Source organism: Dama dama, chromosome 1 (assembly GCF_033118175.1).
Source record: "Dama dama isolate Ldn47 chromosome 1, ASM3311817v1, whole genome shotgun sequence".
NCBI lineage: Eukaryota > Metazoa > Chordata > Mammalia > Artiodactyla > Cervidae > Dama > Dama dama.
The window spans coordinates 29,454,776-29,470,950 of NC_083681.1; the positions used below are offsets into that span (position 1 = coordinate 29,454,776).

At 51.0% G+C, this 16,175-nt stretch overlaps 1 protein-coding gene across 1 annotated transcript; it reads left to right on the plus strand.

Annotated features, from left to right (window-relative positions):
- The first annotated feature begins 200 nt into the window (after positions 1 to 200).
- IL10RA (interleukin 10 receptor subunit alpha) lies at positions 201 to 13,664 on the plus strand. Its single transcript, XM_061145115.1, has 7 exons — positions 201 to 363; positions 2,864 to 2,978; positions 3,578 to 3,768; positions 4,661 to 4,830; positions 5,715 to 5,862; positions 7,970 to 8,091; positions 10,909 to 13,664. Exons 1-7 carry the CDS (start codon positions 297 to 299, stop codon positions 11,836 to 11,838), a joined length of 1,743 nt encoding a protein of 580 aa, XP_061001098.1. The 5' UTR covers positions 201 to 296; the 3' UTR covers positions 11,839 to 13,664.
- The last annotated feature ends 2,511 nt before the right edge of the window (positions 13,665 to 16,175 follow it).

Genomic DNA, 16,175 nt, shown 5'->3' on the forward strand with positions numbered 1-16,175 from the left:
GTGAGAGTTGACCAAACCCGGTCCCGGCCGGGAACAGCAAGACCCCGCCCTGGCGCTCCCCAGCTTCCTCTCCACGAGCTCGGGCAGTCGGCGCACTGGGCGGCAGGCTCGACTCCTTGACGCAGCGGCGTGTGGGCGGGGCGTCTAGAGGCCCCGCCCTTCTGACGTCAGCCTCTCGGGGCGTGAGCGGACTCGCCAGGCTGAGGTTTCAGTCGCAGCCGAGTAGAGCCGCTGCCGGAGGTGAGCTTCCCGGCTCCGGCTTTGGCCCCGGCACGGGAGAATGCGGTGCGCCCAGGATGCTGCCGCGCCAGATAGTGAAGCTGGCGGCGCTCCTCAGCCTGCTCCTCGGCTTCCGCGCGCACGGTAAGGATCTGGGTCTAGCCTCGCCTTCCGCGCCCATCCCGCTCCCTCTCCCACCGGTTGTCAACTGTGCATTAAAGTTCTGCCTCCCACGGAGAACCCCATCTGACTGACCGGCCCTCTGTGGAGAGAGCCGCCCATTATCTCCCCACCCTCCCCGAATCTCCTGCTTTCTGGCAAGCCTGAGTCTCAAGCTCACACGTTGTAGACGTCTAACAGGCTGAGATTGAGTGGGGTAGTGGGGAAGTGTGGATAGAGAAGTTAAATGACCACCCCCCACCCCCCCCCCCCGCTTCAACTCACTGCCCACCCACGTACCGGTGAGTCATAAATTCAGCCCTGACTCTTTTGTTGTTCTAGTTCAAATTATGGGACTGGTGGTCCCTCTGGGAAATTACTTTGATCTCAGTCTAACTACTTTCCCTTAGTTCTCCGATTAACCTGTTTCTTCCCCTGGGCCATGTCACCCCTCAACTCTTTTCCTCCACCATCACCTGTCACCCCCATCGTATCATCCGTTCTCCTCCTTTAGCCCCCAAAGCATTCCCACTGCCACCTGCCTTTTCCTCCCTTCTGTTACCCTTTAGCTCTCCTAACCCAGCCAGATGTCCTGGAAAGTTTCTGCAATTGAAAAGGCTAAATCCTGAAGGGAGAGAATGAAAGGGCGGGGAGTCCCAGGAACAGAGGCAGAGAGAGCAGGGAGACAGCCAGAATATGAAGTAAAACATGAGGTCACTGGTCACGTGATCGAGAGCTGAGCTGGGGATGTGCAGCCCAAACACCACAGAGACCCACTGTACTTTTCACTTTCCATATACTGTTCTGAAATTGAGAAACAGACTTGAGGATTGAAGACAGTATAAGAAAGCAAGCAAGATGTGCTTTCTAAGTGAGAACGACAGTCAGGAAAAAAAAAAAAAAAAAAGAAGCATTATTAGAGAGATGATGAGAAGTTGGAGAACCAGGGCAGCCTGGGAGTCGCTGTCAGATGCAGAGACATTAAGGGATTGGGGAGAGAAGAGGAACTGGGTGTTGGCATTGGCCTTGACATGCTTCATTGCACTTAAAGGGCAAATCTTCATTGCAAGACTCTTAAAGTAGTTGTATTTATCGCATTCTTACAAATGAGAAGATTTCTGCTAGGTTAAATGATTTGCCCAAGTCACACTAGCAAGTGCTGGTTTGCAGCTCTTGAAGTTAATTTTCTTTGATGAATGATGTGTGGAGGAGGGAGGGGAAGACAGGAGGTGGAGAGAGGCTTTGGTATTTAGTATCTTCCCTGGTGGCTCAGGTGGTAAAGAATCTGCCTGCAATGCAGGAGATGAGGGTTCAATCCGTGGGTCAGGAAGATCCCTTGGAGGAGGAAATGGCAACCCACTCCAGTATTCTTGCCTGGAGAATTCCATGGACAGAGGAACCTGGCAAGCTACAGTCCATGGGGTCTCAAAAAGTCTGACACAGCTGAGCAACTAACACACACATCTCACCTTGGAGCCAAGGGTGCCAGTTCTTTGTGGAAACGTCCTCAGCCCAGTCTAGGATCAGGACTGTTTGTTGTACTCAGGCTGAGCCTGGATATCTGGCTGCAGTAAAGCTCTCCTGGAAGCTGGGGAATGGGGCAACCACTCAACTTGGGCTTCTGTGAAGAGAAACAGGTAGATGCCAATGAGGAGGATATCTGTGTACCAAAGAACTCCAGAGAGGGGGGCCTTGGGTTAAGACCAGAACTGGGGCCAGAGTGGGAACCTGATGTGGGGATGGGAAGCAGACCTTGGGATGGGGCTGAAGCAGGCACAGGGATTGGGCACAGCCAGGGACCAGCTCATCTGAGAGCTCCTTGTGGGCAGAGATTAACCCTCTGCCCCTGCCTTCTTGCCTGGAATGCATCACACCCAGCTTGTCTCGTCTCACTTCTGCTTTTGATCCCAGATAGCACAGGATGGTGATTTAAGGACACATTAGCTCTGGGATAAGATCCATCTGGATTCAAGGGCCCATTCTACCCCTTACTATCCCCACTGACCTTGGGCAAGTCACTTAAAATCTCTGAACCTTCATTGCTTCTCTAGTAAACTTGGGATAATAGATGCCTACCTTGTATGACTACTGTGGTTATTAAATGAGACACAGTATATGTAAAGTACTTAGCTGAGTGCTCAATAAATGGGAGGTGTTAGAATGCTTAGGCTTCCCTGGGGGCTCAGTGGTAAAGAATCTGCCTGCAATGCAGGAGACTTAAGAGACATGAGTTCAATCCCTGGGTTGGGAAGATCCCCTGGAGGAGGGCATAGCAACCCACTCCAGTATTCTTGCCTAGAGAATCCCATGGACAAAGGAGCCTGGCAGGATACAGCCCATAGAGTCCCAAAGAGTCGGACACAACTGAAGCGACTTCGCAGGCAGGCAGAATGCTTGCAGCCATCTGCAGCAGCATCTCTTCCCCGGGGTGGGTCGGGGGAGGCTCTGCTACCTCTAGTACTGACACTCTCCTCTCTTTGGACAGAACTGCCCAGACCTCCTTCTGTGTGGTTTGAAGCAGAGTTTTTCCACCATGTCCTCTACTGGACACCCATCCCAAATCCGTCTGAAAGTACCTATTATGAAGTGGAGCTCCTGAGGTAAGCAAAAAGGAGGCTGGAGAAAGGAGTTAGATGAGTGAGGAAGTGGAAGACTGCATCCCCTTCCACCCCCCTAGCATAGGAAGATACCTGCCTTGTTACTGAAATGACACCAGGAGGGACCCTGGCACATATCCATCAGTTGACAAGTACTGATCAAGTCTCATGTGTGCCGAGCAGTATACTGGGAGCTTGGGATGAGAAAGCCAAGCCTTTACCCTCAAGACTTTTCCATCTTGTTGGAAAAACAGGAAAAGCATCCATAAGACAGTTGGAGAACAAGGAAGCCCCAAGGACTGCAGATGAAATTGAGAGAAGGAAGGAAGTGGGCTGTGTTGCAGAGAGTAGTAGCAAGTCTTCCTGAAGGAGTTGGCATTTGAGCTACTCATATTCCAATCTGAGAGTCTTCTGGACCACAGAGAAACTGACTCAGCCCCAGAACCAAGGGAGATCCCCTTGCAACTGGATGCCCAATACTAGAGGGAATACCCTGAGGGCTGTATTGTCATTCGAGCTCTCCCCTGGCCCTTGCTTCCCTCCTAAAGGAGGTAGGTTGAAGCACAAGTTCCTCTCCCCATGCCTACCCTGCTCTCTCGCAGGTATGGAGTAGAGCCCACCTCCTGGAAGCGCATCCTGAGCTGTGGCCAGATGCTAGTGATGTCCTGTGATGTCACCATGGAGACCCTGGACCTGTACCGCAGCAACGGTTACCGAGCCAGAGTCCGGACAGTGGACGGAAGCCAGCATTCCAACTGGACCTTTCCTGAAACCCGCTTCTCCGTGGATGAAGGTGCTTCTCCTCCCCTGGGCCTGGAGCATGGCTTTCAGGCTCCTTTCCAGCCAGAAACTCTAGTCTAGACCTTTGCTGTCTGTTCCCGTAGCTTGCCACATCCACCTGGCTTTCTAGTGAGGGATTTAGTTGCTCAAAGAAACCTGAGTCAGGGTTTGGAGAAAGTTTAGATGAAAATAGACAAGTTGTTCAAGATTTAAAAGGGAACTGAAGTTGTTTATCCTACAGAAGAGAAGTCTTGGGGTGAGTTGGAACACCTGAATCATGAAGGCCAGATTGGTATACTTGTAGGGTTCTGGGAGAAGAAGTGAATCCATAAGCACTCAGCATTGGGCCACAAGCAATAGGCAGAATTTGAATCTGGTCCTGCTGCCTTTAGGGAAGAACTCCCTGAGATCAGGGTGTGGGGCTTTGAAGCAGTGAAGTGCTACTAAAACCAAGTTGGGAGTTTCTCTCTGCAGAGAGTAGCGAAAAGGATAATAAGCCCCAAATGTGATAGGATTCTTTCATTCTGCAGATTGGGACTGACTATGCTCTTATGTGTATGGCAAGCCTGCTCTGCAGAAGTCAGAATGATGCTCTAGGAGGTCATTGTCTCCCAAATGCCTGTTCACAGGGCAGTACTTCACTAGCTGCAGAAACATGACTAAGGAGTGTGTTTAAAATAGATGTTGCCAGGGCCCCGCTTCCAAAATTCAGATGCACTGTCTTGAGTGGGTCCAGGCATCTGTTTTTAGCACTCTACCCCAGAAATTCCTTATGTGCTGCCAGGTTGGGAGACCTGTAATACAGGTTTTAGAGTGGGAAGAGCTTGACCTTGGAGGCCAGGGATGGATGGCATGCCCAGGCCCTCCCCGGCCCAGCGGCCTCATGGTTCTGTCTCCCCACCCAGTGACTCTGACGGTTGCCAGTGTGAAGCTGGAGATGCAAAACGGTAACATTGTTGGGGCCATCCAGCTCCCCAGGCCCAAGGTGGCCCCTGAAGGTGACACATATGAAAACATCTTCCACAACTTCCGGGAGTACCAGATTGAGGTTCGCAAGGTACCAGGACACTATGAGGTATGAGATTCTCCATGGTCAGGCTCCCCTGTCACCTGGGGCCCGAAGTGCCTTTTGTCCTCCCCTTGGGAACTTTACCTGCAGAGTCGAGGGAGGTTGAGTGGCAGAGGTGGGTGGGGAGGGAGGGTTGAGATGGCCTCAGTCCTCAAGTATGTGCTTCTGCCAGGTCGCAGGGAAGACAGTGCCTGCTAGGTGTCTGTGGGACATTGTATGACTACAGGGGTTGGGGGGGGGGGGCATTATATAGCTATGGTTTCCAAACCTCTTGTAGGTGGAGACTTTATTTTCTTTTATAGCTAGGGAAATGAGGCTCCAGGAGGCCCTCTAAGCACACTCCCATAAGGGAGAGACCTGGAACCACAAAATCCATCTTCTTACCTATCCACCACGGGCTTCCCAGGTGGTGCCCAGTCATAAATAACCCTCCTGCAGGAGATGTAGGAGACGCATGTTCGATCCCTGGTTGGGGAAGATCCCCTGGAGGAGGGCACCGCAAACCACTCCAATATTCTTGCCTGGAGAATCCCATGGATAGAGAAGCCTGGTGGCCTATAGTCCATGGGGTCACAAAGAGTCGGACATGACTAAATCAACTTAGAATGCATGCATGCATGCATCCGTTTCCATCACGGTTGACTCCAGCCCCTTCTGGGAAAGTCCTCAGTATCTATAAAACACTTCCTTTTCTCTTTTAGTGCAAAATAAATCATGGTAATCACAGAGATCTTGGGCTGCATTGATAAAGCAGGGTTTGTCAGCTTAGAAAAAGAACACTGAAGGAGGTTGACTTCCAGTGCTTTAGAGTATCTCTAAAGGCCCCTCTGGCTCTCATGTGCCATGGAACAAGGATATCATGTTTATTGCTCTGGTTGTTTTCATTTCAGTCCCATGGCAAGGTCAAAAATGAAAGCTTCAAACTCCCAGTGCCGAGAGGGGTGGGAGAGTTCTGTGTCAGGGTGAAACCGTCTGTCGGCTCCCGAGTGAACAAGGAGGTCTGGTCCAAGGAAGAGTGCATCTTGCTCACCTCGCAGTGTGAGTTGGCTGGGGCTGCTGTCCTGGGAGGAGGGAGGCAGGAGGGAAGGAGGCAAGGCTGCCGCCGAGGGGCACTGTGCTGGCCCTCACCCGCCAACACAGCCCTCCATCCTCACCCAGCCCCAGTGAAAGAGCTCCTGTTGTCCCGATTTTAGAGATACGGGAACTGAGGCTCAGTACCTGTAAGCGACTTCCAGGCTGTGGTCACTGTGCCAGGTCTCCTGGCTGTGCGGCTGCTTCCACTGGAGCCCAGCTAAGCTCCCAGGAGCCCTTCCCAGCCCCGCTCAGTCAGCTGTGATGGTTCCTGTTTGTCACAGTCCTCAGCTGAATGGAGCCGGGGACCCCAAGGGCTTCTCAGAACTTTCCCTGCCCTCCCCCCCCACCCCACCCCCCCCGACCCCAGAGGAAGCAGAACTGAGCTGGCTCTTCTCTGCAGTTACAAAAGTCAGCAGACACTGTTCCAGGCTCCCAACCAAGTGCTGGGTGGGGTGGGTGCGGGGGTGGCAGGCAAGGGAGTATGGGGTGTGAAGGTCATGGTTTTGCCTGCAACGATCTTACAGTCTGCCTAGGAAGACAGGGCCTGGCAAGAGGACGTTGCACCTAGCTACTTAGGACAGTGTATGTCGAGTGCCTAGTGGGTGATGTCACAGTCAGTGGGCTGGGAGAGTGCCTGGTCCAGTGGGGGCAGCATCCAACAATGACCACAGGGACTCCTTGCTTTTCTACAGCACATTTCAGTTTATGGCAGACACTTACAAGCTGGTTGTTATTTAAGCCTCACTCTCACTGAAGCAGAGCAAGGCACCATCTCTGTGCCAGGTGGCCTTACACACTTTTTCAGCATCTGCTCACTAATACAGAAATAGTTTTGTGTACAGGTCTGGGTTCAAATCTCAGCCTCACCACTTATGCAATATATCACCTTGGGCAACTTACTTAACCTCTCTGGGCCTCAGGGTGCTAGTCTATAAAAATAAGGACGGTAATAGTATTTACCTCTTAAGGTAAGACTAAGAATCAGATTACATAAGTATTGTAGTCCCCCCTTATTCCCAGGGCATATGTTCCAAGACCCCCAGTGGCGGCCCTGAAATCATGGATATATACCATTTTTTCTTGTACATACATACATATGACAGAGTTTAGCTTATCAATTAAATTAAAGAAAATTTTAAGTTAAGAGAATGTCCAAATTGCTAGTATCATTACTCTTGCACTTTGGGGTCATGATTGAGTAAGAAAAGGGTAACTTGGACAAAAACACTGAATACCACAACCGCCCATCTGAGGCAGCCCCTAAGTGACTTACAGGCAGGATCTCCTGGACAAAGGGAGGATTCGTGTCCCAGGTGGGACAGTGATAGAGTGGGACAGCATGAGATTTCAAGTTACTCAGAATGGCACATGATTCAACTTACCAATTATTGATTTCTGGAAATCGCCCATGTAATGTTTTTGGACCACAGGTAACTGAAACTGCAGATTGGGGCGGGGGGCTGTTTTAAAGGGCTTGGTAGATGATAAATGCTGTGTACTTCACAGCCACCTGTGAGGTAGGCACTATTATTGTGCCCATTTTGTAGATGGTAAAACTAAGGCTCAGAAAGACTGAGTAATTTGTCCACAGCCTCACAGCTAGTAAGTGGTAGACCTGGGATTAGAACCCAGGTCTGGCTGCTCCCAAAGCCGCCCTTCTTACCTGCTGTGCCAGCCTGCCAGAGCTGTGTCTGCTGTCATGTGAGTTCTGTGCAAAGACTGGCAGCAGAGCCCATGTATCTAGTGAGGGATCCTTCAGGGTGGAGGTTGGAAAGTCAGGCCGGGATTCCCAAGAATCCAGGGACTTCCCTAGTGGTACAGGGGTTTAGACTCCTCACTCCCAGTGCAGGGGAACTAGGTTCAATCCGTGGTCAGGAAACTAGGCTCTGCATGCCACAATTGAAAACAAAAATAAGAATGTAGTGGTGGCCTCCAGAGTTGTGGCCTTGAGGTAGCCTAAGTGGTTGAGAGGTGGTTACTTGGCCACTCACTGAGAGGCTCCTGAGAAGGGCTGTGGGGACCACCCCTCCACATCCCATGGCCTACAAGCCCATCTCTCTGGATCCTGCAGATTTCACAGTGACCAACCTCAGCATCTTTTTCACCTTCGTCCTGCTACTCTATGGAGCCTTGACCTTCTGTCTGACCTTCCAACTATATCTGCGGCGCCGGGGGAAGCTGCCTGCTGTCTTGGTGAGTCTTGCACAGAGGCCACCGCCCCATCCTTCCTTCCCAGCCCCACCTTCCCAGCTTCCCTAGGAGTCCTCCCAGGACTCCTAGAGGCAGGGCACACCCTCCCAGGCAGTCCATACCCTCAGCCCTGATGTTATCAGAGGCACCTTCATCAAGCACCATGGGGTCGGAGGGAGAACTTGAAAATGCCAAGCCCAGTACAGAGAATGTTGCCTTGTAGTGGCCCAGAAAACACAAAGTAATCCCAACCCGCCTCACGCCATTTTGTTACTATTTGCTAATAACTGGCCGCAGACCAGCCCCTGGGCATTAGTACCTCGGAGACAGGCAGTTACAAGACTCACTTAACAACAGAGGGAACTGAGGCAGAAAGAGATCATTACGTGCAAAGAGCCCCACAGCCAGCAAGAGTCAAGGCCAGAGGCCAGCCTTGCCCATCCCTACAGGCTGTGCTGAGTCCTCTGGAAGAGGAAGACAAGGGGCTGTGGTCAGGGTGGAGAGAGCGGCGTGGAGAGGATGCTGAGAGGAGGGCTTCCTGGAGGAAGCAGCATCTCCAGCCCTTCCTGGGAGGGGTGGGGGCGGGGGCGGGTCTCCTCTGACTGCACAGTGCTGACAGATGCTGATTTGTAGTCAGTCAGCCTCTGAAATTCAACTTGTCCCATTGAGCAGCGTCTCCAGACCTCAGTCCATCTCTGGCCTGGGATTCAGAGTGGACCAAAGGTGGTCCCCACAACTGACATTATTGGGATGGTCAAGGACTCAGCTAGAAGGGTGGGCTCTGTCAGGGAGACAGGAGCCCAGGGAAGCTCACAGATGGAAGGTAACCTTCCACAGGGTTCCCAGGATCTCTAGGGAAAATAAAGCAAGTGGCAAAGGCCCTCTGAAATGATCTTGAGTAAGAATTCCGGGATGGGCATGGAGCGGGGAGAAGTGGGGTGAAGCTGCCTGGTGAGCACACCATGGGGCCTGCCCTCAGGGATGGGTGACTGGAAAGCAGAGCAGTGGGAGAGGACCACTGGATAGAAGTGTCTTAGTTGAGCTTGAGGAGACATCTAGTAAGAGAGTGGGCAACGGAACTACAGTTACCAAGCATCTACAACACGCAAAGTGTTGTACGGAAAGCAACTGAGTAAGTGGGCCCAAGAGGCTTGATTAGGTCTGGAGGGACAGTCAGTGAATCAACTATTAACTTTAATGGAAACCAGTGAAATAGACATAGATGTAGATGCAAAAATGCCAAAGGAGATGACAAGCAGTCTGTAGTTTTTTTGTTCCTTCTGAACATTTGGATCAGAGAATTAAATCAACTATTAACTTTAATACAAACCTTGGCCTAGATGACACAGCTGATAAGAGGCAAAGCTGGAATCTGAACCCGGAAAGTCTGGCTCAGAATGTACATCCTTAGTAACCAAGCTATATGATATTAATAGGGATCCAACCAGTAAGAGTTGCATTAGAGTCATCATGTACAAAGGGGTCTGGATGTGCATCAGTGAGTCAATAAGTTAGTCTGTAAACCTTAGGAGTGCCTGCTGTGTGCCAGCTCAGTTTAAGCAGCTCTGGGAATAGAGTGGCCAATAAGGACAGATAACTCCCACCCTCAGGAGCTTGTGAATATTTTGTTGGGTGTAGGGAGTGAGCATATCTGTGTGTATACATGTGGGAGCACAGAAAACAAAAAATAACTCCAGAAACTAAGTGCTAGGAATGAATAAACAAGGTTGATAAGAAGAGGGGAGATCAGGAAAGCCTCTCTGAGGAGATGACATCTGAGCCAAGACCTGAATGATAAGAAGGATACAGTCATACAGAATGTTTGGGGAAGAGGATTCCAAGCAGGAGTAGCCTGTCCAAAGGCCTTGAGGCAGCACTGTCTGGAGCAGAAGGAACTCCAGTGCAACTGGGGCAGAAGAGCTAGGGGGAGAAGGGTTAAGTGACTTCCTGGGACTATTAGCAATTAATGGGGACTAAGCGACTTCACTTTCACTTTTCACTTTCATGCATTGGATAGGGAAATGGCAACCCACTCCAGTGTTCCTGCCTGGAGAATCCCGGGGACGGGGGAGCCTGGTGGGCTGCTGTCTATGGGGTCGCACAGAGTCGGACACGACTGAAGTGACTTAGCAGCAGCAGCAGGGCCTCCTCAACTGGTAGTTCTGTGCTTGTTCACTGACCCACACTGAAGCCAGGCTGTGTTTATGAGAGTCACACTCAGGGAGTGGAGAAATGATCTTGGTATCTCACCTCCAGCATTTTAAAAGATGAAATAAATAGCGTGGAATAGGATGGGACAGAATACAATAGATCACGATGCACAGGCAGTAACAATAAGTATTATTTTGTGAAATTGATTTCAGTATATGAATAATATATTTGTGCGCTATTTATATCTTATGTAACATTATTATGTAACATATTTCTTACTCAAGGTCCTACTGGGCGGGGGGAGGAGTCTGAAACACATTTCTAGATCTCAGTGGGTCCAGCCAGCTCTCAGGTTTGAAAAGCACTGCTGATGAAGCTGCCTGAGAATGTTCACCTTTTCTTGCAGCCTCCCATTCTGTCTGTCATTCTGTCTGAGCTCTGAAAACACAGGCTTCTTAGGTAGCTGGCCTGAGTCAAACTGAGATCTGCATGAGGAGGAAAACTCGATTCTGAAACAAAGCCAAAAGGACAGCAACCTGTCCTGCAGGCTCTGCCGCACCCCATCTGTTGGAGCAGTGTCTCCTGAACCCCTCGCCTCTCCTGGCTGCACTGGGGTGGGTTCCTGCCGGTGACCCTCCCGCCCCTCTCACTCTGTGCTCTCCTCTCCAGGTCTTCAAGAAGCCCAGTCCCTTCAGCCTCATCAGCCAGTTTTCCCACCCAGAGACCCAAGACACCATCCACACCCTGGACGAGGAGGCCTTCCCCAAGGTGACTCCGGAGCTGAGGAACTCAGACGTGCACGGCAGCACTGACAGTGGCTTCGACAGTGCCAAGCCGTCACTGCAGACTGATGAGCCCCAGTTCCTCCTCCCTGCCTCCGACCCCCAGGCCGGGGGGCCTCTGGAAAAGGGGATGCCCCAGGAGCTGGAGAACAGCTGCAGTAGTGGAGGCAGCAGCAACAGTGCAGACAGTGGGATCTGCTTGCCAGATCCCTGCCTATGTCCTGGTGCGGAGCCCAGCTGGGAGCTGCAGGTGGGGAGCGACAGCCGGGACCGGGAGGACAGTGGCATTGGCCTGGTGCAGAACTCTAGGGGACAGCCTGAGCATGCTCAGGGTAACTCAGCTTCGGGCCATGTGAGTCCCCTGGGACCTGAGGAGCCTTCGGAAGAAGACCCAGGGGCAGGGGCCTTCCAGGGCTACCTGAAACAGACGCAGTGTCCAGAGGAGAAGGCAGCCCAGGCAGGCGGCCTGGAAGAAGAGTCTTCCTCAACAGAGTGCCTTGACCCCCAGTTCAGGACGTGCCTGGATACTGAGGCGGGCTGGCCTCTACCAGCCCTAGCCAAGGGCTATGTGCAACAGGACCCCCCTGAAATGACTCTTGCTCCTTCACAGACCTCTGCAGGACAGTGGGACCGACCAACTGAGGACTGGTCACTCCTGGGCTTGACCAGCTGTGGCAACCTCGGCACATCTGACTGGAGCTTTGCCCATGATCTTGCACCTCTGGATTGTGTGCCGGCCCCAGGCGGTCTCCTGGGCAGTTTTGACTCAGACCTGGTCACCCTGCCACTGATCACCAGCCTGCAGTCAAATGAGTGAGGCAGGCTAAGGGCTTGCTTTTGATTTCAGCTGCACGCTGCCTGGACTCAGAGGATCCAGGGGCCAGAAGTGAAGCACAATTGCTGCAAGCCCAGCAGGCCCAGTAGGTGTCCAGGGCAGGAGGAAGCTAGACTAACACAGGATACATAGGTGGCATTGGCCTGCTCTGCAGACAGGGCCCCGCAGACTCTGGCAGAGCTGAGAAGAGCAGGGCAGAGACCTCCCCTCTCCTTGGAACACATCCTGTGCTTTAAAGGACTCTTTGCTCAGGGGGATCATGAGGCCACCAGGCTGAAGTCAGCTTAGTGAGCCAGGCCTCCCCGCTTAGGCCATCCATGTGTCAGGAGAGCCTCCAGCAGGATGGAGGGCTGGGAGGATGGAGGCATCAGGGCCACCAATGCAGGGGCCACTTCTAGGGGAGGAGGGAGGAAACAGGAGCCAAAGGGAGCTGAGATCCAAAAGGGGGCTTCTGACTCAGAACCCAGGGGATGTCTTGTATCCATCTGCAGACAGTACCCTCTTTCGAGCAAATAGAGCAGCAGCCCCCTGGGGCACTTGGAGTGGCCAGGTCACACACTGCCCTCATCCTGCTGCTCCCACCACCTTGCTGACAGAACCAGAGAAACCATGGGTGTTTGTCCTGGTCCAAACACAGCCCTTCAGTCACTCTCTGGGCTTGAACACCACCTTATCTGCCCAGGAAGGTCAGAGTTAGGACCTCCCCTTGTGTTGCTGCTGATGTCCAGCTACAGGACAGGGCACTGAGCTGGGACCTCTGTCCTCCCAGTGATCAGATGTGGTGAGCTTAGACCAGCCACTTCTCAGAATTGGACATCGCTCAGTCGTATCCGACTCTGTGCAACCCCATGGAGACTATAACCTGCCAGGCTCCTCTGTCCATGGGATTCTCCAAGCAAGAATATTAGACAGAGTAGTCATTCCCTTCTCCAGGGGATCTTCCCGACCCAGGGATCGAATCTGTGTCTCCTGCATGACAGGCAGATTCTTTACCATCTGAGCCACTTATCAAAGGGCCATGGTTATTCCATTTGTGAAATAAAGACTCAGTCTCATGCTGGGATGTTGGCCAACCTGGCTTCTGGGGTGACACCTCCAACCCCATGTGATGCTGGGCTGGGAGGAAGCAGTGTCCACACAGAGCTGAGGGCTGAGGGACAGCCCCACGCTGAGGGCTCATCCGTGTAACAGGAGTGGATGGCATTGTGCTGAGACAGTGACCAGACCCTGGGCCCAGGGAGGGGGCAGGTGTGGGCCCTGCTTCCTCACAGTCAGTTTGGGATCTGTCTGCACCTGTGAGGAGGGAAGCTGTATGCCCCCCAGGTCATCCTTGGCCCTGCCTTCTCCGTGGCACTCTTGGAATAAACATCAGGCCCAATGAATCCAGCCAGAACTCCTCCACTCTGCCAGGAAGCTCATAGATGCCAGTCCAATAATAATTCCCTCTAGAAATAGGTCTGAGGGAGGGTTTCTCAGCATTTCCTTGGAAGGTTTATTTATTTAGTTTATTTATTGAAAAGGCAGAGTGGTACAGGGAAAGAGTTCTGGGCATTTCGAGAGCCTAGGAGTTCTCATTCTGACTTCACTGTTCCTAGCCTTGTGACCTTGGAAAGTCACCTTTCCTCATCTATGAAACCAGAAAATGTTGCCTGACTTGTTTTGTTTATAAGGTTCCGCTGAGAACATGAGTGCGAATGTGGCTTGAAACACAAGGCCCTGTTAATGAGTTGATGTATGTTTTTTCTTCCAATAAATTGTTGGGATCACAGGAATCTCGGGAAACCAGTCAGATTTCTGATGACACAGTGGCTGGTAGAGGCGTGAAGTTATTGATGATCAAGGATGATAATGAATAGGATGTGTGACGTCAGTCAGATTTCGATGACACAGTGGCTGGTAGAAGTGTCAAGTTATTGATGATCAAGGATGAAAATGAATAAGATGTGTGATGCTCCTTTAAGGCAGCAAGACTGAGGACTCACACTCAAATCAGGTCTAATTCCTCATGTTACCATTTATTGCCTGTGACCTTGGGCAAATTCCTTACTAAGTCGCTGTTTCCTCATCTATAAAATGGGAATAATAATTCCTCATGGGGATGTTGGGAGGTTTAAATGAGATCATACATAAAGAGTTTAACCTGTACCAGGTGTGTGGTATTCCAGGCATAGGTAGCTGTCATTGACTTTGTTTTTATTTTTTTTAATTTTTAATTGGAGGATAATTGCTTTATGATGATGTGTTGGTTTCTGCTGTAGGTCATTGACTTTTAAAACTGTAAAAGGAAATGAACAGTTTTTCTTGGAAACTGGTGAAAATGACAGAGATTTTTAAAAATGTATATTAAATTATGACAAAATTGTTGAAAGAGAATGTAAGCAAAGATAATGAAGGAATTCCCTGGCAGTCCAGTGGTTAGGACCCTGAGCTTTCAGTGACAAGGGCCCAAGTTTGATCCCTGGTCAGGGAACCAAGATCCCATAAGTCACAGGGTGCCACCAAAAAAAAGAAAAAAGAATGGTAATATAGTATAATGTAAAGATTATGTAATATAATGAGAGATAATGAAAATGGATGTAAATGAAAGAGTATGCAGAGGTTCTTTGTTGTTGTAATTGTCCAGTCACTAAGTCATGTCCAACTCTTTGTGACCCGATGAACTGCAGCACGCCAGGCTTCCCTATCCTTCACTCTCTCCCAGAGTTTGCTCAAACTCAAGTCCATTGAGTTGGTGATGCCATCCAACCATCTCATACTCTGTCACCCCCTTCTCCTCCTACCCTCAATCTTTCCCAGCATCAGGGTCTTTTCCAGTGAGTCGGTTCTTTAGGAAGACTGAAAAGGAAACCGTGGGGACAGAGAACACTGTTTTGGATGTGAATTCTGACAACTTGAAAGGAGACCCCGATGGCCCCTCCCTTCCAAGAAGAGAGCAAACCCGGTGTCCCTGGAACCCTCCAAGTGCTCCCCCCAGCCTGGAAGTGTGTCCCAGAGGTACTTCTCATAAGTGCGGAAGCCATCTGCATTCAATTCTAAAAGCAGCCTCCTCCTTCCCCGAAAAGCCACATGTGGGTTTGAGGCTCTCCCCAAGCTCAGCCCAGCGGGTGGAGCAGACCCAGGGCTCGAGGCCTGAGTCTGGGTATGCTTTGCCCTTTGTCACATCCTGGATCCTCCAGGAGGTGGCCAGGGATACCGCGTCTCTGCTCCACTGTGTCGTCTCCAACCACACCTCTCCCCCTTTAATCTGAGAAACTAACCAGTTCTGGGGAAGCACTGATCCTATCGCCTTCACAGAACTTGACTTATCTCACACTGTTTGGGACCTGCTCAGACTTTTGCCCCAAAGATCTTCTTGTCAGATTGGTAAGAAGTGTGAGATTGGTCACTTTCTCCTGGAACTGAGTGTTGGAAATGGAAAGGCCCCTGGGGCAGGTTGGATGAGGGCTGGCCGAGACGTTGAATATGAAGATTCAGGAGAGAGGTGGTCTGAGGATGTGGAATGAGTGGGAATTTGGGCTGGATCTCCTCCCCTTTTCAGCTCAGACCACCCAGCACAGCCAGGGCCATGGGAGAATCTGACAGAGTTCCTCCAAACAGTGGTGAGATGCTGCCAGACTTCTCAGGAATTTGGAATAAAGTCCCCAAGAGACAGCCTGGTCTGTTCTGACACTGAGAAACCTCCTGTGAGGGCTTTTCCAAGCTGAGGAATGGGAGATTCTGCGTGTCTATGAGCTAATGGAACTTCCTCTTAGTAAGGAGAGGGGAAATGGGTCAACTCTACTGAAGAGGAAATTCTATTGAACTGTGCTTTCCTGAGTTTGTAAATAGCTATGGTCAAAGGGTCTCCCTTGTCTTCCCCAAAGATTTCCATTTCTCTCCACCCCATTCCCAATGCACACAGGGTCACAGAGCACACACGACTCCTGAGATAGTCCCACCCATTTCACCGAATGGAGCCCCCAGGGCAGCATGGGTTGCAGGGGAGGGGGGTGTGTCTCTGAGCCCCACCTGCGAACAGCAGAGAAGGGGGCGCTAACATGGTGCCCACCTGGGACAGTACGCTGGTAACCAAGCGAGGTAGTTCTAGCAGTTAGGGCTGATTTTATCAAGCCCCAATCTAGAGGACACTAGATACTTGGAACACATGACTCATCATTTCCTGTGGTGCTTATGGGCTTGGGGTTTCTTTTAAAGCAAATCCACAATTTAAACATTTGTATTAATCACTTATGATCATTTTTATTACTGATCCACCACATCTTTCCTCACTATCAGCTTGATCTTAACTCTGTTATCACTCCTATAAACATTCAGAAAGC

Excerpts from the sequence above, each read along its gene's own strand:
- IL10RA (XM_061145115.1), top strand. The coding sequence starts at position 297 with ATGCTGCCGCGCCAGATAGTGAAGCTGGCGGCGCTCCTCAGCCTGCTC. Across the intron at positions 364-2,863 it reads CCTCGGCTTCCGCGCGCACG|AACTGCCCAGACCTCCTTCT; the intron begins GTAAGGATCTGG and ends CTCTTTGGACAG. Across the intron at positions 2,979-3,577 it reads TATGAAGTGGAGCTCCTGAG|GTATGGAGTAGAGCCCACCT; the intron begins GTAAGCAAAAAG and ends GCTCTCTCGCAG.